Source organism: Dendrobates tinctorius, unplaced genomic scaffold (assembly GCF_039654945.1).
Source record: "Dendrobates tinctorius isolate UK_male_01 unplaced genomic scaffold, ASM3965494v1 ptg000063l, whole genome shotgun sequence".
Lineage (NCBI taxonomy): Eukaryota > Metazoa > Chordata > Amphibia > Anura > Dendrobatidae > Dendrobates > Dendrobates tinctorius.
This window is the reverse complement of record NW_027361731.1, coordinates 168,434-195,982: the sequence shown is the minus strand read 5'-3', so window position 1 is coordinate 195,982 and position 27,549 is coordinate 168,434. Positions and strand designations below refer to the sequence as shown.

The 27,549-nt window shown below is 50.9% G+C and overlaps 1 protein-coding gene across 4 annotated transcripts in view; it reads right to left on the bottom strand.

Moving 5' to 3' along the window:
- LOC141093978 (uncharacterized) overlaps positions 1-26,031 on the bottom strand; it is a 61,950-nt gene extending 35,919 nt beyond the window's left edge. The window contains exons 1-6 of one of the 4 annotated variants that reach the window (XM_073579648.1): positions 25,920-26,031; positions 20,490-20,639; positions 20,183-20,362; positions 19,976-20,099; positions 19,799-19,896; positions 19,523-19,613 (exon numbers count right to left, since the gene is read on the bottom strand). In XM_073579648.1, coding sequence (XP_073435749.1) covers positions 19,523-19,613; positions 19,799-19,896; positions 19,976-20,099; positions 20,183-20,362; positions 20,490-20,639; positions 25,920-25,946 — 670 coding nt within the window. In that variant the 5' untranslated portion in view covers positions 25,947-26,031. Of the gene's footprint in view, positions 1-19,522; positions 19,614-19,798; positions 19,897-19,975; positions 20,100-20,182; positions 20,363-20,489; positions 20,640-22,516; positions 22,635-23,861; positions 23,904-25,919 lie in introns of those variants that run through there. The other 3 variants (XM_073579650.1, XM_073579649.1, XM_073579651.1) reach the window with 3 other exon arrangements.
- Between the last annotated feature and the right edge of the window lie 1,518 nt (positions 26,032-27,549).

The window sequence follows — 27,549 nt, the reverse complement described above, 5'->3', positions numbered from 1 at the left end:
GTCAGCCAGTACCTCCGCGGTGTGTCTGTTCTCGCTCAAAGACATAATCTTTAACACAGCCTGCTGACGCTTACCACTAGCTGTTCGATAGTGGGACACCTCGTGTGCAACACTGCCAGCTGCGGATGGAGTACTCATGCGACTGCGCTCTGTGGACGAGCTTTCGCTGATAGAGGAGGAGGAGGAGCGAAAGCCTACAGCCAACTGTTTCCTATACCATGGGCTAGGCAGCACTGTTCCACCGCCGCTGTCCCCAGTGGAGCCTGCATCCACCACATTAACCCAGTGAGCAGTGATGGACACGTAACGGCCCTGGCCATGACTACTGGTCCATGCATCTGTTGTGAGGTGCACCTTTCCACTCACTGACTGTTTTAGTGCATGGACAATGTGGTCTTTCTCATGACAGTGGAGGGTAGGGATGGCTTTTTGAGAAAAGTGCCGACTGGGTAGGTCATAGCGTGGGACAGTGTAGGCCATGAGGTCGCGGAAAGCTTCTCTTTCAACCAAATGGTAGGGCATCATCTCTAATGAGATTAGTTTGGCAATGTAGGCGTTCAAACAAAGTGTACGCGGATGAGAGGATGAGTACTTTCTTGTCCTACTCAGAGTGTCTGGTAGGGTGAGCTGGACTGGAGAGCTGCATATCGGGGAAGTAGCGGTGGACCGGATGGAGTGAGGGGGGTTGGTGATGGCCTAGATTCACTGTTGTGTTGCAAAAACATTGTGATTCCCTGAGTGCTTTGGCCTTGTGACGACACCTTCACATTTAGTGCTGGTGGTGTGCTTAACGGTGGCGGTGGTCTTACAGTGGAGGAAGCGATGGAGCATTGTTGGCTACCTTCAGTCGGAGCAGGTGCACATGTGCTACCTGAGGTTTTGTAGTCCGTCCACGCTTGCAAGTGCATGTTGATTAAATGTCTAAGCATGCAACTGGTATTCAAATTTCTGAGTTGTTTACCTCGGCTAAAGGTCCTTCCGCACTTCTTACAGGTAACCTTTGCCTCATCAGTAGGATTTTGGACAAAGAAGTGCCACACTGCACTCTTCCTACTATGGTAAACATTTTCTGGCCTTGCACGCTATGCTAAGTTGACCGTCTGGCCAAGCTGTCCTGCAACTCTTAGTTTTTGGTCCACGTTTTTGGACAGCTACGGGCCTGCCAGATAACCGTTGCTGCGATGTCAATGCCTGCTGCGGATCCTTCTCATTATCTGAACTATTGCCAGCGCCACCCGCCTCCCCCAATGGTTGCCAATCCGGGTCCAGAACTGGGTCATCCATCACCTCCTCTTCAAAGTTATCTGCACCTTCCTCTTTACCTTCCTCTGTGTCACCGTGTAAGGTGGTATAGTATGCGGGAAGGAGCACCTGAGTTTCATCAGGGTCAGATTCTGGCTCAATAGACCGCGAGGGCAATGTAGTGCTGTGGGTCAATGTACCAGCAGAATCATCTAGCAGTGGCTGTGCATCAGTGCACTCCATGTCAGATTCATCTTGGACTGGGGAAATCAGGATTTGACTGGATAACCCAGGCATGGTATGTGAAAAGAGCTCCATAGAGTAATCTGAAGTGTTGGCTGCCGCATCCTTAACTTTTGGTGGGGGTGAAGGACACAAGAAAAGGTGTTTTTTCTGACCAGAACCCTGCACTGACGACTCAGTGCTTGCAGGTTTCAAACGTTCTGAAGAGGAGGCAATAGAGCTGGTGGCTGTTTCGGCAACGTACGCCAAAACCTGTTCCTGATCCTCCAGCTTTAAAAGCGGTTTTCCTACTCCAAGAAAAGGCAACCTTACAGGCCTTCTTGGGCCAGAGGATGACGCAGGCTCAGCACCTCCTGCCTTAGCTGCTATTGTGCTTTTGCCAGAACCAGCCGATGCACCACCACCATCAGTACCAGCTGCGCCCCCCCTGCCCACGTCCGTGGCCTCTTCCACCATACTTCCTCATGTTTGGGAAAATGTACCAATAATACCAGCAGAGAGATTATACTGTATGAGGAGCGTCCAGCTGTGTAAGGTGTATTAAAATAATTAAATCAACGTATATATTATGTTAGTCACAGACGCTCTCACAGTATGTATTGGACCGTAATCCAACAAGCAGACTCACAGTATGTATTGGACCGTAATCCAACAAGCAGATATACGGAACCGTACAGCTGTATACGCTTTTTGTGTAACTAAATCTCCGTATATGTATTTACGGAGTGTCACACACACGCTGACTCTGTATAAATGTGACTGTAATGCGAACGGCAGATATACAATACCGTTTGAGAATAGGACAGCTCTATACGGTGTGTGTATGGAAAGTTGTCAAGCCCTGTGTATTTGTATACGGACTGACACACGCTGTCTCTGTCTAGTTAATCAAACAGCAGATATACAAAACTGTTTGAAAAACGGACAGGACTCTAAGGTGTATGTCTGGAAAAACGGAAAAACTCCTCGGCTTTTTTTTCCCCCAGAGTCACGCACAGGTAGCTTCTATTTGTCCGTGATACCAGCCGGTACATGGTAGTGTGTGAGGAGCATACACCGCTATACGGTGTGTGAAAAAATGAACGCTCAGTAACTCACCAGGACAAAATAATAAAAGTTGGAGTGCTTTGAAAAAAGCAGTTTGAACAGCAGTGTGCACACAGCAATGCAGCTAGCAGGTAGCCTTAAAAGGCAGCCTAATCACCACCAGCGCTGCTGCACAAAAGCAAAAATCCTCCCCTTTCACTGCACACTAACTGTACAGTGAAAAGCGCTATCAGCAGAAGCAGGTTTTTTTTTCTTCTTCCCTGCCTAACGCACTCCCTGTTCGGAATCAGCAGCAGCACCTCTCCCTATTGTAAGATCGGCAGAAGTAAGATGGCGGTCGACGGTCACAGCCTTTTATACCCACTGTGACGCCACACAAAGCCAGCCAATCACTTTAATGCCCTTCTCCAAGATGGTGGTGGCCGCTGCGCATGTCATCACGTTGCCCACAGTGTGCGTCCTCCATCATTGGCTGAGAAAAGGCGCTGAAAGCATCATTTGAAACGCGACTTTGGCGCGCTGATCGGCGACCTCATGGCCGACCTCACGTTATGGTCGGGTTTCGATCGGCGATTTTGGCGAAAGTCGGCGATTTTTGAATCTGACCGACCTGTTTCGATCAACTCTATTGCTGACCCTGAGAGACTGTGAATCTGAGGAATTTCCTGTGCTCTGGATGGATTGGCACATGGTAGTATGCATTCCTCAGATCCACTGTTGCCATTACCCAGTTCTGTCCGATGAGCGGGATTGCCGACCTGATCGACTCCATTTTGAATCACCTGTACTGGATCGATTCTTTTAATGGCTTCAGGTTTGTGATGATTCGGTTTTTCCCTGATGGTTTTGTCACCAGGAAGAGACGTGAGTAATGGCCATGTCCTTCCTCCAACTTTGGCACTCGCGAGATCGTGTTCGACCTGAGTAGATCTTGTAGGCCTCTTAGTAAGGAGTCCTGGAGATGCGGAGACTATAGGGAGGTCACCCTTACACATTGTGGGGGAGGACTCGCGAACTCTATTTTTAGTCCATCTCGTATGGTACAGAGGTCCCACTGATTTGTGGAGATGGATTGCCACTGGGTGAAAAAGAGCAAGCGTCGACCCCTGACCGGGGCGCTGTCATTGCTTATCTGGGGTCTGTTGCTGGTTAGGGATAAGGATGTTCTTGCCCTTGCCTCCTTTGGGATAACTCCATCTCCCTGTTTTGCCTTTCCCCCTGTACTCTGAGAGGGTTGGTCACGGGAGGGACGAAAAAACCGTCTCCCCAGGATTTTTATGTTCCGGAAGAGAGGTCATCCAGGACAGGCTCGAACACATAGTTGCCTTGGAAGGGGATGGTGCACAATTTGGCTTTGGAGGTAAAGTCGTCCCCCCCAGTATTTTAACCAGAGCGCTCTTCTCGAAGAGTTAGAAAAAAAGGGCTGCTTTTGCGGCTACCCGGACTGACTCGGCTGAAGCATCAGCTAAGAACCCCGTCGCTTTCTGCAGTAGGGGTAGGGAGTCCAGTATCTCTTCCCTTGAGGTACCCTGAGTCAGATGATCCTCAAGTGTGCGTAACCATAGAAACATGGACCTGACCATACATGTGGAAGCTATATTAGCTTTTAGCAGATTTGTAGAGGTGTCCCAGGACTTCCTTAATAAGCTCTCAATTTTTCGATGCATAGGATCTTTGAGCTGGGAAGAGTCCTCAAAGGGAAGGGCTGTTTTCTTAGATACACTGGACACATGCACGTCTACCTTTGAGGTCTCCCATAAGGAATTATCACCATCCAGGGAGAAACGTTTTTTTCAGCTCAGAGGGCACGCTGAGGCCTTTTTCAGAGAGACCCCATTCATGGAGGATGAGATTCTGTATGTTCTCGTGTACAAGAAACCCCTTTTGATCTTTGGGCTTCAGACCCCCAAACATCTCATACTGTACCGTGTATTTAATTTCCTCCAACTCCACCCCCATGGTGCCCCTAACCATACTGATTAGTTCACCCATATCATTGGAACTAAAAGTAATATTGCTTGTTCCCTGATTTAGGAGTGGAAGTGGAACCCTCATACTCCCAAGCGTACTCCGAACCCAAGGACTGAATGTCGCCCGAGTCTGGGTCAGATTCTATCGGAGCTTTCTTCCTCTTCTTAGAGGGAGGTGGTTGTGGCACCGGGATCTGGGATAAAGTGGCCATAGAGGCCTGAACCTCCTGATTTATGAGGGATTTTATGCTATCCAGAAGAGAGGGCTGTTCAGAACGTAGGACCTCCTCCGTACAGGATTGGCAGAGCTTTTTGCCAGACGAAGAGGGGAGTCTAGCAGTACACATTTTACATTTGCGGCTGGTCCTCTTAGGGTCAGAGACCTTTTCTCCCTATAAGAGAGAGAGAAGGTAAGCTAAGCCAATGTAGGAAATAAAGGTAGGATAGCCGGGGCTGACACCTGCTACTTACAGTAGGAGAGGGTATGCTGGGCTCCGCAGAAGCAGAGAGAGAGGGTTTGTCATCGTCCATGTCCGTCTGCAGTCAGCGTCAGACAGGTTGTCTTACCTGGTGCTCCCCACTCGGACCTTTAAAAATCGTGAGACCAGCGTCATCTGTGCTCCTCCTCCCCCCTTTGGCCCACCAGTGCGCACATCACGTTTACCTCCCGAGGAAGCGCAGGAGAGGTGGGAGGGTCCCGAGTCCACCGAGCAGGAGGAGACGGGAACAGCCACCGGAGGAGAGCAGGGCCCAGACCTCGGCTGCCCAGCATGTACAGGTGAAAGACATAGGGTGCTTCTGATCGCGGGCCACGGCAGCACCATTGTAGACCTCTTCATGCCCCATAGGGGACAGGAAAATACTGGTGATTGCAGGAAGGGGAGGGGTATTTAACCTCTGTTCCTGTCCCCTATTAGGTCGGGGAAGACAACCTCCTATGTGGCTGTCGTGGAAGGTGACAAGAGAAATAGCAAGTACACGTGCCTTTAAGAGGGCGGGAACAAGCGCGTGCCCTTAGAACATGGCCAGAAACCCAGCTGGAAGTGCTGCTGGGAACAAGCGGAGCATGAGGAAGAGAGGAACCATCTGCAGTGAAGGTGAGTGAGCTAACACGCCGGGAACCTAGCGTGATGCTAACAGTACCCCCCTTTACGCCCCAACCTCCTCAGGCCATCAAGGAAGTTCCGGAGAAGAATGAGCGTGAATATTCTCCTTGGGCTCCCAGGACCTCTCTTCAGGACCAAATCTCTTCCAGTCAATGAGGAAGAGGGTCTTGCCTCTCACCCTCTTTATGGCCAAGATGTTCTCCACTTCAAAAACATTATCCAAGGCTGTTGGCATGGGCGCGGTACTGGGATCCTTGAAGAAGGGACTCAGGATGACTGGCTTCAGTAGGGATACATGAAAGCAATTTGGAATCCACAGAGAAGGAAGTAGCTTCAATTTACAGGAGACCTCGTTGACTCGCTTCAACACCTCGAAAGGCCCGATAAGAGGGGACCTTCAGCTGGACATACCTGGACAAAAGCCATACCTTGTCCCCAGGACAGAAGCATGGAGGATCCAGGTGGCTACTGTCCGCATGTCTCTTAACACAAACCGAGGATGCTTCGAACGTGACTCTGGTGTCCTCCCACAACTTCACAAAATCATTGGAAAGGACATCTGCCGAAGCGACATATCAGACAGAACCGTCACTGGAAGGGGAACCTCAGGTTGCCGACCGAAACACAATGAAGAATGGCAACTCTCCCGAGGCTTCACCAACATGATTATTATACGAGAACTGATTCAAGGGAAGTAATTTCACCCAATCATTATGATGGGCATTGACGAAGTGTCGCAGGTAGTTGCCCAGGACCTGGTTGACACGCTCCACTTGTCCATTGGACTGAAGGTGATGGGCCGAGGAGAAATCCAAGACGATATACAGAGGTTTACAGAGCGCTCACCAGAATGTGGAAGTAAACTGCAAACCTCGATCGGATACGATGTGGCAAGGAAATCCATGCAGGCGGAAAATATGCTTAATGAAGCTTGTCAGCCAATTCAGGAGCGGATGGAAGAGCAGACAACAGTGTAAAATGCGCCATTTTAGAGAAGCAATCCACAACTTCCCAGATGACGGTGCAACCTTTGGAAACTGGCAAATCCATAATGAAGTCCATTGCTATGTGCTGCCAAGAAACAGATGGTATGGGTAAGGGTAGGACATAACTGGTACGAAGTTGTCTAAGAACTTTACTGAGGGCACAAGTCGGACAGGCAGTCACATAAGCATAGATTTCCCTCCTTATGGATGGCCACCAGTAATGACGAGAGATCAATTGTAATTCTGTAAGTCTTTTCTGGAGGAATTCGTGACAGGCAGATAGGGGCAACCAAAACCATCTTAGAGGGTTCAATGATGAACTGAGGATCCTCCTCTTGGTCCCCAGACAGAAATGAGCGAGAGAGGGTATCAGCTCTGACATTCTTGTCACCGGATCTGAAATGCAAAAGAAAATTAAAGCGGGCAAAAAACAAAGACCACCTGGCTTGGCGAGGATTAAGCCTCTGAGCGGACTGGAGATATGCCCGGTTCTTATGGTCTGTGTAGATCACTACTAGATAAACTGCGTCCTCCAACAGATATCACCATTCCCCCAAAGCCATCTTAATGGCGACCAACTCACGGTCCCCGATGTAGTTACGTTCTGTAGCAGAGAAGGCCTTGGAGAAGAAGCTGTAGAACACATGGCGACCCTAGGAAAACTTCTGGGTAAGCACTGTCCCCTAATGTGGATGCATCCACCTCAAGGAAGAAGTGTTTATTTACATCCGGTTAATGCAGAACGGGTACGATGGAGAAGAACAGTTTGAGAGAGTGGAAGGCCTCTTCAGCCTCGGGGGACCAGTTTGGATTCGCTCCCTTTTGGGTCATGGCAGAGATGGGAGCATACAGAGTGGAGAATGTTGTGAGTTCATTTTCCCCTTCACCATTGAGGGCTGATGAACTCCCTCTTCTGGTGAAGGAAGGCAGTGAGGCTGATTACCAAGCACCTGAGCTGATGATGACTGGGTGACGGGAATTTCTGACTGGATATAAGGCAGCCGACGCCCTTCTGCCTTGCTGGTGATCTCTCTGAGGGATTCTAGGAGACCAGTCTGATTCCTGCTCCTCAAAAGCTAAGTTCTCTGCTCTGTTTTTTGCATTTGTGTTTTGGTTTTGTTTTTCCGGATTTCTGCTATTCCCTGCTGGGGTGTGCTGAATTCCTTTTTGCTCTGTCTTCAGAAAATACCTGAGTACTGATATAGTCTTTTTGAAGCCTAGCGTCTTCAGGGCTTTTTTCCCTATCAGCTGTTGGCTCTTTTTTTTAATCAGATAGTTTTTATTAAAAGTTTTGTAAATGACAAGCATATACAACTTACAACAAGTTGTCAAATAATCCCTTCCCCCATAACTCCCCCCTCCCTTTGTCCGATGGCATAGACTGGCACATAACGAATAAACCCCATTCTATCGCACAGCCGTATCATATGAAAAATGGCGAACGACAACCGACAGGAGATCACCTCCAGAGCCCACCCACTAATCCAGAAGATTCGAGGCAGCCAGGCTGGGAATCTTCAACCACCCCTCCCATATTTTCCCAAAAGTATGTGGCACACCCCTCCTAAGATACACAGACTTTTCCCTATATAATATTTGGTTCAACCTATTAATATATTCTTTTCTTGAGGGGATTTTGGCAGAGATCCAGTGGTAAGCTATCAGCTTTCAGGCCACAAATAGCATTCTGACCACAGCAATTTTAAGGTATTGATCCCCTCCCACCTCATCAACATAACCCAGAACACAGATCAAGGGGTCCCTGGGAATGTCCTGTCCCGTGATTAAATTTATAAGGCCAAGGACCACGATCCAAAATATCTGCAAGCAAGAGCATGTCCACATCATATGTAAAATGTCCGCATTATCCATCGTGCACTTGGGGCACCTTGAATCCGACCGCACCCCTCTATTAAACAACCATTCGGGAGACCTGTAAGTCCTATAGAGGATATATAGCTGAGACAGGCGGCTAGGCTCACTAAGAGATAGCCTAGGAGTCATCTGTAGAATCGAGTCCCACTGCTCCGCCGAAATTGTGCCCAGCTGTTGTTCCCACTTTGTCAGTGCGCCAATAGGATGCCTTGACAGGACCTGTCCAAGTAAACCACCATACACCATTGAAATCAATCCTCTGGTGGACCCCTGCATAACAAGCCTATGGATAAGGACGTCGTGGTGTATGGTTAGGTCAACTTTTTTGCTCTGCACCATATACGCGTGACGCAGCTGCAAGTATTGATAAAACATAGAGCGCTGGAGGGGAAATTCTTGTCCCAATTGCTCGAAAGTTTTAAAAACCCCTCCCTCCACCAGCTGCGACACCCACCATATGCCAATCCGCCTCCAGTGAGCAAAGCCTCCGAGCGTCTTCATACATGGCAGATGCTGATTGTCCCATATGGGGGAGTACTTTGTAAGACTGCATATTCCTCTCAGCTGCCTCAGCTTATCCCATACTCTAACCATTAGAAGCACCGTAGGAAACCTGAATGCAAGGGATCGAAATCTACCCGACTCAAGACTCGAGACCAGTGATACCCGTCCCACCAGAAACTGAAGAATCTTCTGACCTCCCACCAAATCCGCCAACTCGCCCTCCATCCCTCCTGCTACATGTTGGCACTGGGAAGACAAAAAGTAGAGCCATGGGTTGGGCAACGCAAGTCCCCCCTCATCCTTAGGTTTTTGCAAGTGCTCAAGTTTAATTCTCGCGCCTTGTTTCAGCCAAACGAGCTCTCTAAAAATCATATTGATTTTATGAAACCTATTCTGGGGAAGCCAGACAGGGGAATTATGAAGGACATATAAGAGTTGCGGCATAACTACCATCTTCAACAAATTCACTCTTCCCACTACAGAGAGGTGTAACTTTGCCCAGGCCTTAACCTTCTGTTTGATCCTGTCCAACAACGGGACAAGATTTAAACTCTCATAGTCCGTCAGCTTATTAGATATTTTTATGCCCAAATATTGAAGGGACGTTGCAACTGTCACACCCACCACACTGCAGGAGCTTGAATCCAATGGGAGGAGCGCAGACTTCTCCCAGTTAATAACCAAACCCGAAACCTTCCCAAATGCCCCAAGAAGTGACATCGTGTTTTGTAATGATCTGTCCGCGTCCGCTAAAAATAACAACAGGTCATCCGCATATAGTGCTACCTTCTCCTCATGCTCCCCATACCGGAATCCCTCTATGCCAGTATCCAATCTTATCCTGGAAGCCAATGGCTCCACTGCGAGAGCAAACAGCAGTGGGGATAGAGGACATCCCTGCCTTGTTCCTCTATGAAGCGAGAAAGGATTAGACAGCTGACCATTAGCCCTCAGCCGAGCACTCGGCTCCGAGTACAAGAGCCTGACCCAGCCAATAAAACCCGGGCCAAAACCCATACAGTGAAGCGTCGCCCATAGATAGTCCCACTCCACACTATCAAATGCCTTAGCGGCGTCTAGGGACAAAACCACCCTCCTCCCGGCATTATCCGCCCTCACCTGCATATTCAGATATAATCTCCTAATATTCATGGCCGTTGATTTATTGGGCATAAACCCCGTCTGATCGGGGTGTATTAACACAGCTATTACCTTTGAGAGTCGAATGGCCAGGACCTTCGCTAAAAGTTTAATGTCTAGCGTCAACAGGGAGATGGGCCTATAGGACGCGGGCAGAGTTGGGTCCTTATCCTTTTTCAACAGCACGGCAATGACAGCTTCTCGCATAGACGGTGGGAGAACACCCCGCTCCAGACTATCATTAAACACCGTCAATAGAGCAGGGAGCAATACCGTTCTATACCGTTTGTATACCTCAGCTGGCAACCCATCTACCCCAGGTGCCTTACCATTGGACATGGTTCCCAGAGCCTCCTCCAACTCGTCCAGACCTAGAGGTCTATCTAGAGAGCGTCTGTCCTCAGGAGTCAACCTTGGGAGATTGGCAGCCTCCAAAAAGGAAACAACATCCTCTGTCGGGGCCCTAGCATGTGAGGAGTACAAGTCAGCATAAAAAATCTCTAGAATTTTTAAGATCCCGGGTGCGTCAGTGAGCAGTCGCCCATTCACATCCTGAAGAGCCGCTATAGCCGCAGACCCTCTCTGTGCCGATGTCACGACAGAAAGCAAATGCCCCACACTTTCCGCACTCTCAAAATATTGAGTAGATTGAAACAGCCGCTTTTGCGCCGCTGCCTCTAATGTCTGTTTGGTCACCTTTGACTGCGCTTCCCCCAATCGCTTCCGAGTGGCAGGTGTGCTCTGTGCTGCAAGGGCCCTTTCCGCATCCTCCAGTTCCCTAAATATAAGTTGTGATCTTGCCCTGGAGGCGGTCTTTATTTTAGAGATCTCTCGTATGTACATTCCCCTTAAGTACGCCTTTAAGGCCTCCCAGACGATCCCACTAGAAGCCGAGCCACTATTAAGATTAAGATATTCCTGCAACTCAGGGATAAAGCCGTCATTCTTATCGATTAGCTGCAGCCAAAACGAGTTAAGGCGCCAGAGAGGTCTATCATTCCTCCCGTTCCCGCCCCCCCCCCCCAAGCATGACTGAAACAGGCGAATGATCAGATACCGTTCGCGCCAAATATTTAACCTCTAAAGTTTTTCCCAGCATAAGATCATCACCCAGGGCCAGATCAATGCGAGACAAGGAGGAGTGAGTAGAGGAGAAGCACGAGAATTGACGGACACCAGGGTTACGGCATCTCCACAAGTCGGTCAAAGCTATCTCCCGCACAAGAACCCCAAATGGCGTAAGATTACCCCCCAGCCTCAGAGGCTCATGGCTACCCCTGTCCCAATGTGAATCCAGAATATTATTAAAATCTCCCACCACCAAATACGGAACCCCCGGAAAATCTCTCAGAATGGCCAGAACTTTATAAATAACTCTACTACTATAAGGCGGAGGTACATATATAGACGTCAATACCAGTGGGATGGAAAAGATTGTACAAGATAAAAGGACGAATTGCCCCTCTGTGTCCGCCACCACCCGGTGGCACTTAAATTGAGTCCTGGAGTGAATCAATATACTAACCCCCCTAGAGTATTGGGAATGAGTAGAGTGAAAGCCCGCCTGTACCCATCTCTTATCCAGGATTCCCAGCGTCTCCTGTGTGAGATGCGTCTCCTGCAAACAAACAACCGCCGGTTTCTGGTCCGCTATGAAGGAGAATATGGCCTGTCGTTTTACCGGCGACTTTAACCCCCTGATATTCCAACTAAGTATCTTAAAATTAGCCATTATCGTACCACAGCATATTGCCTACCATCTCCCCCCTGGCCGCACCATAGTCAACATTGAAATGTACAAGTACGCCAAAGGACATTTTGAACCCAATCCCTCCCCCCTCCCCCCAAAGAACACCCCCAAACAATTCCTTGTGCTGAACCAAGGGTGCAACAAGTAAGGGCACTGTCGAGCCCTTCCACCCCATTCAGCAGGCGCCTCAATTCCTGTTCACTACCCGCATTTGACAGGATATAGCCCCACAGCACTTTGCATTTTCCCTTATCCATATTCAGACTAAGGCCCCATAAGGACCACAAATTCTTAAAAAAAAAAACAGTATATAGCAGAGCAATAAAAGAGCAGATAGAAATATAACTTCTTAGGCAGTCCACTGCAACAGGACCGCAGTCTCCAACCGCACGACTCCAAAACAACTAAACAGGTCAAGAAACCATCAGCCACATTCCTGCTCCTTCCTCTCCTTCCTCAATTGTCGTTCGTTAAGGTCCAACCAGTCCACAGCTTCCCTGGGGTCCAGAAAAAAGTGGCTTTTATTCCAGGCCTCAACACGCAGTTTAGCCGGGAAAAACATGGAGTACTTGACGCCACAGGCTCTCAGACGCTTCTTGATGTCTATGAACTTCGCTCTCATCTTCTGAACCTCCGGCGAAAAGTCCGGGTAAAAGGAGACTCTGGATCCCTCCATTTTAAGGTCAGGGTGGTCTCTCGAGTATCTAAGGATAGCGTCTCTGTCCCTGTAATGAAGGATTTTAGCCAGCACAGGTCGTGGTGGATGACCAGGGAGGGGGGGCCGAGTCGGGACTCTGTGTGCTCTTTCCACTGCATACAGGTGTGTTAGATTGTCCACACCTACTGTTTCTTTAAGCCATGTTTCAATGAAGGCAGTAGGGTTCTTTCCCTCACAGCGCTCTGGCATGCCCACAATGCGAACATTATTCCTTCTGGATCTATTTTCAAGGTCGTCAGTTTTAGCCCAGACAGCTGCCATATCCTTCTTGAGCTCTGTACAGTGCTGTCCTGAGTCAGAGGCCGAATTCTCCACAGCACCCATACGCTTTTCCAGCTGGCTTGTTCTGTCTCTAACACTGTGCAGGTCATGTCGCACAGTCTGCATGGACTCCTGCAGAAAGCCCAGTTGCGTCAGGACATGTGAGATCGCAGTCCCACAGTGCACCACTGCCAGCATTACATCTTTATTGGTGGGCTCGTCTGGAACTTGTAATTGCAAGGCTGTGAGGTGCTGTTTGTTTCTTTCCACCAGATCACTCCAGCTAGGCTCAGCTCCCTTCCCCCCCTGCACTCCAGCACGAGCAGCCTCCTCCTCCTCCCCCATTCCGGGGCTCATGTCCTCTGCCACAGTCTCCTGGTCCATATCAGAGTCCTGGAGAGACTCCTGTTCTGCCTCAGCCGTGCGGGCAAAGCGCTGCAGCCTGGCCGCCATTGCCCTGTTCCTAGCCGCGCTGTCCTCTGCGGCCTCCTCTAAGGCGCGCGCTGTGGCGGCGGCGCCATCTTGGCTCCCCACTCCGGCCTCTCCTGCCACAATTCTCTGACCTCTTTTCCCCATATCCTGGGGTGAAGGAGCGATCTCTGGTGCCCCGCGGTATCTACCGACTCCGGTGCAGCCTCCAGGGGTTATAATAGCCGTGCTGTGGGGACAAAACGGCTGAACAATGCAGGTATATGCGGGAGCTCAGCGGGCACACGTCCTCCTCACATGCCGCTCAGGCCACGCCCCGCTGTTGGCTCTTTTGATAGGGTTTTGGCGGATTACAGACAGCAGCTTTTCTATCCTGTCCTTTGTAGTTAGCTTGGGCCCCATCGTTTGCTCAGCCTATCTTTCTATCTGTGTGAGTGTTTTTTCATCTTGCTTCACCGTCATTATATGTTGGAGGCTGCCTATTGCTTTGGGGTCTGCTCTGGGGCAGTTTAGATTTCCCTTTCTGTCTTTAGGCTATGTAGTTCTCCGGCTGTGATCGAGGGGTCTAGGGCACCGTAGGAACCCCCCCACGGCTACTGCTAGTTGTTGTTGATAGGTTCAGGGGTCTGTAATCCGATAGCTGCCAACTTCTCTGGTTTTCTGGACTTAGCTAGTATTTCTGTTTTTGCCTCCTACGGTGACTCATTCATAACAGGAGAAGTGCAAAACAAATTACCAATAACAGCAAAGCCAAGGAATCTTTGGATTGCTTTGACTCCCATGGGCAGCGGTCACTTAAGGATGGAAGAGACCTTCTCAGGATCCATCCTGAGTCCAGTATCTGAGACAATGTATCCAAATCAATCAATCAAATTTATTATCGCCAAGTACATATTACATATATACAAGGAATTCTTTGTGGCAAAGAGGCAACATAATATATAACAACAGATATAACAAGTAACATCTAACAAGACAGATACAGTATATAGTCTACACATGACGATTTAATTGTTGAACAGAGAGTGGATAGAAGCTGTTCATATGGCGGTTGGTGCTGCATTTGGGGACTCTGAAGCGACGTCCTGAAGGGAGTAGTTGGAATGAGGAGTGTCCCGGGTGAGAGGGATCGGATGAAATTTTCAATGCGTGTGATCGAATACTCTTATCATAAAGATCCTGGATTTTAGGCAGGGGGGAGCCTATAATTCTCTCTGCTGTTCTGAAAGTCCTTTGTAAGCGGAGTTTGTCATGCGGAGTGGCTCCCCCATACCAGACTATCAGAGAGGAACAAATCACAGATCTGATGACAGCATTAAAGAATAAGATCAGCAGATTCTTAGACAAACCATATCTTTTCAGCTGACGCAGGAAGAACATCCTCTGTTGTGCTTTTCTTATAACAGCATCCACGTTTTTCCCCCATTTAAGATCATGAGAGATGATAACACCAAGGAATTTGGTCTCTGTGACCCTAAGAACCACTTCGTCATGGATGTAGATTGGAAGTATCTCATGTTGATCTTTCCTAAAATCCACAACCATATCAGCAGTTTTTTTAGTGTTGAGTACAAGATTATTGGCTTTACACCAGTCACATATTCTTTCCACCTCACTCCGATACAAGTCTTCAGCATTTCCCCTGATGAGACCAATCAGTGTCATATCATCGGCAAATTTCAAGATTTTTACTGAGTCTGCTGAAGAGATGCAATCATTCGTATAGAGAGAAAACAGTAACGGGGACAAAACACACCCCTGAGGTGCCCCGATGTTTGTGACCAAGGTGTCCGAAGTGAATGGTCCAACTTTTACACTCTGTATCCTGGCTGTCAGGAAGTTATAAATCCACAAGCATAAGTTGAGAGGGACTCCAAGAGCTACCATTTTCTTATGAAGTAAATTCGGATCAATGGTATTGAACGCTGAGCTAAAGTCCATGAAAAGAATCCGGACATATGAGTGCCGTTCATCTGTATGATCCAAAATGTACTTCAGTGCCAGATTGACAGTGTCGTTTGCCGAACGATTCTCCTTATAGGCAAACTGAAGCGGGTCCCATAGCTTCTGCGTGAATTTTATCAGGTGGGACATCATAATTCTTTCGAAGACTTTCATAGCTACAGATGTGAGTGCTACTGGTCTATAGTCGTTCAACTCAGAGGATCCCACTTTCTTGGGGACAGGGATAATTGTGGAATTTTTCCAACACTAAGGTACAACGCACTCTTTCAGTGACACATTGTATATATTTGTCAGTATAGGGGCAAGCTGGGTAGCACATACTTTCAGACACATTGGAGATACACCATCAGGGCCAGGTGCCTTTTTGACCTTAAGTCCCTTCAGGATGCGTATCACCTCTGCCTCGGAGATCACTACTTGGGTGTTGCACAATGAATGATCTTTATATGAACAGACTGAGGAGCTTAGAGATGAATAGCCACTGTGTGTAGAGCTTGCCTCAAATCTGCAGTAGAATTCATTTAACTCTGCTGCCAGACTTCTGCTGGGGTTCACTATAGTGGGGTGGCTTTTATAATTGGTGACCTCTCTTAATCCTCTCCATGCAGATCTAGTATCTTTTGATGAGAACTTTTCCTCCAGAATCTTTGCATACTCGTGTTTGGCTAACTTGATCTCTTTAGATAGCGAGTTCCTAAGTTTCTTGAATTCAGTAATATCGACTGCTTTATAAGCCTCCTCTTTTCTCTTACGGATCAACCTGACTTTATTTGTAAACCACGGCTTGTTGTTTCCCCGAAAGTGGACAGATTTGGATGGAATAAACGTGTCGTCTTCACAAAAACGGATATATGAGGACACTGCATCAACCCATTCATCCAGACCCGAGCATGTTTCCTGGAATACCTCCCAGTCCGTGCATTCAAAGCATGCTTGCAGTTGCAATTTTGCCTCCTCAGACCAATGTCTTCTTTGTATAAACTGTAGGTTCAAACTGTAGGTTCAAAGAAAGAAAGAGAGGACTGTTCGAAAACGCACTTCTCATTCTTGGCGTAGAGACGATTATACCTAAGACGCAGAAGAACTTGCCAAACTGTTCATCTGTGAGAGGCCAGATCCGGGGAAAATACCAGAATATCGTCCAGGTACACCACAACACAGGTATAAAGCAGGTCCCAGAAGATATCGTTGACGGACTCTTGGAAATGGCTGATGCATTACTAAGACTGAAGGGCATCACTCGGTATTCATAATGTCCGTCCCTGGTGTTTAAAGCAGTCTTCCATTAGTCTTCCCGGCGAATGCCGATTAGATTGTAGGCGCCTCTTAAATCTAATTTGGTAAAGATCCTGGCACCTCTTAATCAAACAACTCGGGAATCAGTGCGATAGGATATTTATTTTTCACCATGATCTGGTTGAGACCTCGATAGTCTATACAGGGTCGTAGAGATCCGTCCTTCTTGACGAAGAAAAACTGGACCCCAGCAGGAGAGGAGGATTTCTGAATAAACCTCCTGGCCAAATTCTCCTGATGCAGTCCGACATAGCTTGAGTTTCAGCTGGGGACAGAGGGTAATCTCGGCCTCTAGGGGGGTGTAGACCCGTGAATCAAGTCGATAGGGAAGTCATACGGCCTGTGGGGCAGCAAGGTCTCTGCCTCCTTCTTGTCAAATACGTCGGCGAAGGACCAATAGGCAGATGGCAAACCGGGCAGCGATGCCAAACTACACAGGGCCTTAGCCAGGCGTACGGGAGCCAGACACCTCTCATGACAGAAATGTCCCCAGCGGAGCAACTCTCCAGTTCAGGTTCGTGCTGATGCAGCCATGGTAGGCCCAAGAGAAAGGCGTGAGACATGTTGGAGAGGACATAGAAGACCATTTTATCCGTATGGAGCATCCCAATATGGATCTCACGCGGCTCAGTAGCCAAACATCGACAGATGTTATTGCCATGGGGTTCTGAAGTGGCTGAACTGGGATTTGGAATCGATCCACTACGGCCTGAAGGATGAAATTTCTGGCTGCCCCGGAATCCAAATATGCTGACACAAACCGAAATTCACCGGTTGTCACAGTCACAACAAAATCGAGGGTTGAGACACATACTTTCCATTTGGAGAGACCTTTCCTACTGCTCGAACATGCCGGAGCTTCTCCGGTCCTTGGAGAAAAAAAAAAAAACAGAGCCAGGCGCTGCGGTTTTCTTTCACATGACACCTCACTAGCACACTCATGGAAGCGGAGGTCTATACAGATGGCGAGAGAGATCAGGTTGTTGAGGGTGGTTGGTCTCGACCGGCTAGCTCATCCTTAATATCTCCGGAAACCTCCCAGAATGTCGCCAGCAAAGCTTCATTGTTCTATCCGAGTTCGGACGCCAGAGTGCGAAAGCGTACCGCATATTGCCCCACAGAAGAATTGCTTTGACGCAAACGGAGCAAAGCGGAAGCTGCAGAGGTGGTTCACCCGGGTTCATCGAACACTTTGCGAAAACCTTCCAAGAATGCAGGCAAATTGGAGATGATCGGATCCTCGCGCTTCCACTATGGGTTCAACCATGCCAGAGCCTCACCTCCAAGGTGCAACATTAGAAACGACACCTTTGCTCGATCCAGCAGGAAGTGGTGCAGAAGAAGTTCAAAATGTAGCCAGTCCTGGTTGATGAACCCACGGCAGAGCTTCGGATTGCTGTCAAAACGTGGAGGGGCTGCGAGTCAGAGGCAAAGATCTTGAACTAAGCAAATTGTCTGGGAAGTCTCTGAAGGAGAACCGGCTGTTTCGAGATGCTGGAACTCTGGAGGGATGTTTAAAGCCTGCAACTGTGTGGACAGCTCTTCCTGTGCGTTCTTCTGTCGGCAAAGCTCCTGGTACATGGTCCATACGGGCAGGGTCCGGGATCCAGCGGGATCCATGGCCTGAGAAAACTGTCACGGTTGTGGTTTGTGGAACCACTGTGCCACAAACTGCGGAGAGCCTGTAGGGACATGACTAAGCGATCACCTGACTATTCACTAGAGCATCTGATGGTGAGATGAGGCTAGTTTCACACTAGCGTTTATTCCACACAGCGCACGGCGCCGCTAAGCCCCGCCCCCTGCCGGCTCCCTGCCCGCCCCATCCGGTCATCGCCGCCTACTATCGCACATGGACGCTTGCGATCTGCGCACCCTATCTTTAGCATAGGGTGCACAGATCGTGCGCTGGCTGTGCGCTAGTAGGATTTTGGCGTGCGCTGCACACTTTTGAAGGTGCGCCGAACGCAGCATGTTGCATTTCGGCGCGCTCGGCACACCTTCAAAAGTGCCAAAATCCTACTAGCGCACGGCCAAAGATAGGGTGCGCAGATCGCAAGCGTCCATGTGCGATAGTAGGCGGCGATGACCGGATGGGGCGGGCAGGGAGCCGGCAGGGGGTGGGGCTTAGCGGCGCCGTGCGATGCGTGGAATAAACGCTAATGTGAAACTAGCCTTAGACTTGGCTCCCGATGAACGTCAGGTGCCACTCCAGGGCAGACTAACGGTCGCGCAGCAGCTGGACCCGAAGGGCTGATTGGATGGACCAGCGAGCAGAAATTGTGCCCGAGTGCAGCAGGCGGGAATTAGCTTCACAGTGCAGCAGGCGGAATTAGCTTCACAGTGCAGCAGGCGGAATTAGCTTCACAGTGCAGCAGGCGGAATTAGCTTCACAGTGCAGCAGGCGGAATTAGCTTCACAGTGCAGCAGGCGGAATTAGCTTCACAGTGCAGCAGGCGGAATTAGCTTCACAGTGCAGCAGGCGGAATTAGCTTCACAGTGCAGCAGGCGGAATTAGCTTCACAGTGCAGCAGGCGGAATTAGCTTCACAGTGCAGCAGGCGGAATTAGCTTCACAGTGCAGGAGGCGGAATTAGCTTCACAGTGCAGGAGGCGGAATTTGTACCGGTATGCGACCTTACACAACAGAGACTGAAACAGGAAGGTTGCTCAGGCACCTCCCCAGTGGAGAGGAAGCAATATACACATAATGCCTCAAAATCATTGGCTGGGAAGGAAATAGCAAGTGCACGAGCTGGCCCTTTAAGAGGGCGGGAGCGAGCGCGTGCCCTTAGAACATGACCAGAGCCCTGGTTGGAAGTGCTGCTGGAAGCAGGAGGAAGAGAGGAACCAACTGCAGCTCAGGTGAGTGAGCTGACATGCCAGGAACCCGGCATGGTGTTAACATCGGACTACACCATCGATAAAGCCGCCACAGACGGTTGCTGAGAAGAATCTCTGACTTCTCTATATTTTGTGGTTACTACTCACCTGGGTAGTCATATGTAGGAATCTCCTCTTTACACCACTCATCACCCCTCACATATGTCTCTGTAGTATTAATATGGGTCAGATCTTCACCCTGAAACAAATATTGTAAAAGTCACAGACAGATGGAGACGTCACATCTATGATCAGCTCTAATCCTGCCATCTCCACCTTTATCATTAAACAAGTAAAAAACATATAAAACAAGACTGAGCACTTGACCTTCACAGCCGTCTACACATCATAGGGGAGATCTCATGACACCTTCTCTCCATCTACCTGATCATCCTGAGGAACATTGGGATCTTCTTGTTTACAGTCCTGTGGAAGAAGCGGACTGGGACATCTCTCTGGTGTTGTCTTCTTACTGGATAGATCTGGAGGAAACACATACAGGGAATGAATTCATTCTTTACATACAGATAATTATAAGCCGTGTGTATTTAGTCCTATTACCTGGAGATGTGAGGGGCTGGGGAACCTCCATCATGACGTCCTTGTACAGATCCTTGTGTCCTTCTAAATACTCCCACTCCTCCATGGAGAAATAGACAGCGACATCCTGACATCTTATAGGAACCTGACACATACAATGATACCGTCATACCCCCAATCCCTTCATAGTGTTACTGTATAATGTCCCAGCATTCCCAGCAGTGTCACCTCTCCAGTCAGCAGCTCAATCATCTTGTAGGTGAGTTCTAGGATCTTCTGGTCATTGATGTCCTCATACATCAGGGGGTGAGGTGGAGGCCACGTGATTCGGCTCAGGGGTCTTCCCCATCCCTCAGACACAGGGTCCTGACAGCGCTCACTAGAGGTCTTCTTCACCACTGTGTAATCCTGGTTATGGAGAGACATTAATAAATCTCACTACAGACATTCCCAGAGTCCTCACCTCTCCAGTTCTGTCCATCTGTTATTCCCATAGATAAGAATGATGTAATGTGACGCCATCAGAATATCTCACCTCTCCAGTAAGCCGGAAGAGGATCTCTAGGGTGAGGTGTAATATCCTCTCCGCCATCTTGTCTCTGTCCATATCCATCTTTGATGGGTAAATCAGGAAAATTCTCTTATGTAGAAGATCTTCACTGAGAGGATCCGATATTGTAGAGACCTGAATGAGAAGATGAATCGATGTAACATCATAAAAATCCTGTGTAATAATACAATTACTGGAGATAATAAGGGAAACATATGAGGAGATTTATTATTTTACAGCATTTAGTTTTCTTCTTTACATCTACTAATAAAACCTATATATTTAGGCCACAGACAACAAGCAGTTTCTTCCTCGGAGTCGGCAGCTGAATACGTTCCTCATAGACTCATCTTCCATAACGCTAATTCTCGTCTCATTTACCGACACTGGAATCGGCATTAGCAATACTGCAGGAGATATTCATTACACGGGACAGGAGAAATAACTACTTCATGATGAGGACGACATCTTCATCTTCTACTACGGCTCTAGAAACATATTTGGCCAGAGTCCGTCACTGACTCCATCCCCACCGGCCGTCTAAATGAAGGTTTCCCATCTTCCCCGCTCTGTAATCTTCTATCATGTTAGATCTCAGCTCTGAGTCACACACAGAAGTTTGAGGCATTTAGGAAAACTTTTTTGTACGAACCAAGACAGGAGTGATTTGCTGCCAATGTCTCCATGTACGGGTTTTGTTTAAGCATTTTCCTGTAGGCTTCAGTATATTACATGATAAACACCAAAAAAAACACAGTACTGTGGGAACATTACACTGAGTATGGGGCCCTGTACTATGAGAGTAATACATGTATACTTGGTTCCCGTCTTTCATAGTTGGGTCGTTTGTATCCATCATTGTGATTCTTAAGTAGACAACACAAAACCCCCTAAATATAACATTTTATAACAACCCCACAATTTGTGACTCTTCAGGGTAAATCGCTCTCTCACCATTGGATTAGAGCTGATACTATGGAGATAAGGAGACTAAACAGACTTTCTGTCACCTCCATAAAGGGGCACTTTTCAGTGTTTGTCAGAACTGTCCGAGTATTATTAGAGGTGATAGTTTCCCCCAAATAGAAGGGACACCTGTGGATATCGGGGTCTTTACGACTGCTACAGTCCTGGTGTGGAGCCTCCACCCGCACTCCACATAGAGAATAATGGAGCCTCCGGCACCGACCTCCACCCGCAGAGCCGCACTCCACAGAGAATAATGGAGCCTCCAGCACCGACCTCCACCCGCAGAGCCGCACTCCACATAGAGAATAATGGAGCCTCCGGCACCTACCTCCACCTGCAGAGCTGCACTCCACATAGAGAATAATGGAGCCTCCAGCACCGACCTCCACCCGCAGAGCCGCACTCCACATAGAGAATAATGGAGCCTACGGCACCGACCTCCACCCGCAGAGCCGCACTCCACATAGAGAATAATGGAGCCTCCAGCACCGACCTCCACCCGCAGAGCCGCACTCCACATAGAGAATAATGGAGCCTACGGCACCGACCTCCACCCGCAGAGCCGCGCTCCACATAGAGAATAATGGAGCCTCCGGCACCTACCTCCACCCGCAGAGCCGCACTCCACATAGAGAATAATGGAGCCTCCAGCACCGACCTCCACCCGCAGAGCCATACTCCACATAGAGAATAATGGGGCCTCCAGCACCGACCTCCACCCGCAGAGCCGCACTCGACATAGAGAATAATGGAGCCTCCAGTACCGACCTCCACCCGCAGAGCCGCACTCCACATAGAGAATAATGGGGCCTCCAGCACCTACCTCAACCCGCAGAGCCGCACTCCACATAGAGAATAATGGAGCCTCCGGCACCGACCTCCACCCGCAGAGCCGCACTCCACATAGAGAATAATGGAGCCTCCAGCACCGACCTCCAGCCGCAGAGCCGCACTCCACATAGAGAATAATGGAGCCTACGGCACCGACCTCCACCCGCAGAGCCGCGCTCCACATAAAGAATAATGGAGCCTCCAGCACCGACCTCCACCCGCAGAGCCGCACTCCACATAGAGAATAATGGCGCCTCCAGCACCGACCTCCACCCGCAGAGCCGCACTCCACATAGAGAATAATGGAGCCTCCAGCACCGACCTCCACCCGCAGAGCCACAATCCACATAGAGAATAATGGAGCCTTCAGCACCGACCTCCACCCGCAGAGCCACACTCCACATAGAGAATGGAGCCTCCAGCACCGACCTCCACCCGCAGAGCCGCACTCCACATAGAGAATAATGGAGCCTACGGCACCGACCTACACCCGCAGACCCGCGCTCCACATAGAGAATAATGGAGCCTCCGGCACCGACCTCCACCCGCAGAGCCACACTCCACATAGAGAATAATGGGGCCTCCAGCACCAACCTCCACCCGCAGAGCCACACTCCACATAGAGAATAATGGAGCCTCTAGCACCGCCCTCCACCCACACTCCACATAGAGAATAATGGAGCCTCTAGCACCGCCCTCCACCCACACTCGACATAGAGAATAATGGAGCCTCCAGCACCGACCTCCACCCACACTCCACATAGAGAATAATGGAGCCTCCAGCACCGACCTCCACCCGCAGAGCCACACTCCACATAGAGAATAATGGGGCCTCCAGCACCGACCTCCACCCGCAGAGCCGCACTCCACATAGAGAATAATGGAGCCTCCAGCACCGACCTCCACCCGCAGAGCCGCACTCCACATAGAGAATAATGGAGCCTCCAGCGCCGACCTCCACCCGCAGAGCCGCACTCCACATAGAGAATAATGGAGCCTCCAGCGCCGACCTCCACCCGCAGAGCCGCACTCCACATAGAGAATAATGGAGCCTCCAGCACCTACCTCAACCCGCAGAGCCGCACTCCACATAGAGAATAATGGAGCCTCCAGCGCCGACCTCCACCCGCAGAGCCGCACTCCACATAGAGAATAATGGAGCCTCCAGCACCGACCTCCACCCGCAGAGCCACACTCCACATAGAGGATAATGGAGCCTCCAGCACCGACCTCCACCCGCAGAGCCGCACTCCACATAGAGAATAATGGAGCCTCCAACACCGACCTCCACCCGTAGAGCCGCACTCCACATAGAGAATAATGGAGCCTCCAGCACCTACCTCCACCCGCAGAGCCGCACTCCACATAGAGAATAATGGAGCCTCCAGAACCGACCTCCACCCGCAGAGCCGCACTCCACATAGAGAATAATGGAGCCTCCAGCACTGACCTCCACCCGCAGAGCCGCACTCGACATAGAGAATAATGGAGCCTTCAGCACCGACCTCCACCCGCAGAGCCACACTCCACATAGAGAATGGAGCCTCCAGCACCGACCTCCACCCGCAGAGCCGCACTCCACATAGAGAATAATGGAGCCTCCGGCACCGACCTCCACCCGCAGAGCCACACTCCACAGAGAATAATGGAACCTCCAGCACCTACCTCCACCCGCAAAGCCGCACTCCACATAGAGAATAATGGAGCCTCCAGCACTTACCTCTACCCGCACTCCCCACAGAGAATAATGGAGCCTCCAGCACCAACCTCCACCCGCAGAGCTGCACTCCACATAGAGAATAACGGAGCCTCCAGCACCGACCTCCACCCGCAGAGCCACACTCCACATAGAGAATAATGGAGCCTCCAGCACCGACCTCCACCCGCAGAGCCGCACTCCACATAGAGAATAATGGAGCCTCCAGCACCAACCTCCACCCGCAGAGCCGCACTCCACATAGAGAATAATGGAGCCTCCAGCACCGACCTCCACCCGCAGAGCCGCACTCCACATAGAGAATAATGGAGCCTCCAGCACCGACCTCCACCCGCAGAGCCGCACTCCACATAGAGAATAATGGAGCCTCCGGCACCGACCTCCACCCGCAGAGCCGCACTCCACATAGAGAATAATGGAGCCTCCAGCACCGACCTCCACCCGCAGAGCCGCACTCCACATAGAGAATAATGGAGCCTCCGGCACCGACCTCCACCCGCAGAGCCGCACTCCACATAGAGAATAATGGAGCCTCCAGCACCGACCTCCACCCGCAGAGCCGCACTCCACATAGAGAATAATGGAGCCGCCAGCACCGACCTCCACCCGCAGAGCCGCACTCCACATAGAGAATGGAGCCTCCAGCACTGACCTCCACCCCCAGAGCCGCACTCCACATAGAGAATAATGGAGCCTCCAGCACCGACCTCCACCCGCAGAGCCGCACTCCACATAGAGAATAATGGAGCCTCCAGCACCGACCTGCACCCGCAGAGCCGCACTCCACATAGAGAATAATGGAGCCTCCAACACCGACCTCCACCCGTAGAGCCGCACTCCACATAGAGAATAATGGAGCCTCCAGCACCGACCTCCACCCACACTCCACATAGAGAATAATGGAGCCTCCAGCACCGACCTCCACCCGCAGAGCCGCACTCCACATAGAGAATAATGGGGCCTCCAGCACCGACCTCCACCCGCAGAGCCGCACTCGACATAGAGAATAATGGAGCCTCCAGTACCGACCTCCACCCGCAGAGCCGCACTCCACATAGAGAATAATGGAGCCTCCAGCACCGACCTCCACCCGCAGAGCCGCACTCCACATAGAGAATGGAGCCTCCAGCACCGACCTCCACCCGCAGAGCCGCACTCCACATAGAGAATAATGGAGCCTCCAGCACCGACCTCCACCCGCAGAGCCGCACTCCACATAGAGAATAATGGAGCCTCCAGCACCTACCTCAACCCGCAGAGCCGCACTCCACATAGAGAATAATGGAGCCTCCAGCGCCGACCTCCACCCGCAGAGCCGCACTCCACATAGAGAATAATGGAGCCTCCAGCACCGACCTCCACCCGCAGAGCCACACTCCACATAGAGAATAATGGAGCCTCCAGCACCGACCTCCACCCGCAGAGCCGCACTCCACATAGAGAATAATGGAGCCTCCGACACCGACCTCCACCCGCAGGGCCACACTCCACATAGAGAATAATGGAGCCTCCAGCACCTACCTCCACCCGCAGAGCCGCACTCCACATAGAGAATAATGGAGCCTCCAGAACCGACCTCCACCCGCAGAGCCGCACTCCACATAGAGAATAATGGAGCCTCCGGCACCGACCTCCACCCACAGAGCCACACTCAACATAGAGAATAATGGAGCCTCCAGCACCGACCTCCACCCGCAGAGCCACACTCCACATAGAGAATAATGGGGCCTCCAGCACCGACCTCCACCCGCACTCCACATAGAGAATAATGGAGCCTCCGGCACCGACCTCCACCCGCAGAGCCGCACTCCACATAGAGAATAATGGAGCCTCCAGCACCGACCTCCACCCGCAGAGCCGCACTCCACATAGAGAATAATGGAGCCTCCAGCACCGACCTCCACCCGCAGAGCCGCACTCCACATAGAGAATAATGGAGCCTCCAGCACCGACCTCCACCCGCAGAGCCACACTCCACAGAGAATAATGGAGCCTCCAGCACCGACCTCCACCCGCAGAGCCGCACTCCACATAGAGAATGGAGCCTCCAGCACTGACCTCCATCCCCAGAGCCGCACTCCACATAGAGAATAATGGAGCCTCCAGCACCGACCTCCACCCGCAGAGCCGCACTCCACATAGAGAATAATGGAGCCTCCAGCACCGACCTCCACCCGCAGAGCCGCACTCCACATAGAGAATAATGGAGCCTCCAGCACCGACCTCCACCCGCAGAGCCGCACTCCACATAGAGAATAATGGAGCCTCCAGCACCGACCTCCACCCGCAGAGCCGCACTCCACATAGAGAATAATGGAGCCTCCAGCACCGACCTGCACCCGCAGAGCCGCACTCCACATAGAGAATAATGGAGCCTCCAGCACCGACCTGCACCCGCAGAGCCGCACTCCACATAGAGAATAATGGAGCCTCCAGCACCGACCTCCACCCGCAGAGCCGCACTCCACATAGAGAATAATGGAGCCTCCAGCACCGACCTCCACCCGCAGAGCCGCACTCCACATAGAGAATAATGGAGCCTCCAGCACCGACCTGCACCCGCAGAGCCACACTGCACATAGAGAATAATGGAGCCTCCAGCACCGACCTCCACCCGCAGAGCCGCACTCCACATAGAGAATAATGGAGCCTCCAGCACCGACCTCCACCCGCAGAGCCGCACTCCACATAGAGAATAATGGAGCCTCCAGCACCGACCTCCACCCGCAGAGCCGCACTCCACATAGAGAATAATGGAGCCTCCAGCACCGACCTCCACCCACAGAGCCGCACTCCAGATAGAGAATAATGGAGCCTCCAGCACCGACCTCCACCCGCAGAGCCACACTCCACATAGAGAATAATGGGGCCTCCAGCACCGACCTCCACCCGCACTCCACATAGAGAATAATGGAGCCTCCGGCACCGACCTCCACCCGCAGAGCCGCACTCCACATAGAGAATAATGGAGCCTCCAGCACCGACCTCCACCCGCAGAGCCGCACTCCACATAGAGAATAATGGAGCCTCCAGCACCGACCTCCACCCGCAGAGCCGCACTCCACATAGAGAATAATGGAGCCTCCAGCACCGACCTCCACCCGCAGAGCCACACTCCACAGAGAATAATGGAGCCTCCAGCACCGACCTCCACCCGCAGAGCCGCACTCCACATAGAGAATGGAGCCTCCAGCACTGACCTCCACCCCCAGAGCCGCACTCCACATAGAGAATAATGGAGCCTCCAGCACCGACCTCCACCCGCAGAGCCGCACTCCACATAGAGAATAATGGAGCCTCCAGCACCGACCTCCACCCGCAGAGCCGCACTCCACATAGAGAATAATGGAGCCTCCAGCACCGACCTCCACCCGCAGAGCCGCACTCCACATAGAGAATAATGGAGCCTCCAGCACCGACCTGCACCCGCAGAGCCGCACTCCACATAGAGAATAATGGAGCCTCCAGCACCGACCTGCACCCGCAGAGCCGCACTCCACATAGAGAATAATGGAGCCTCCAGCACCG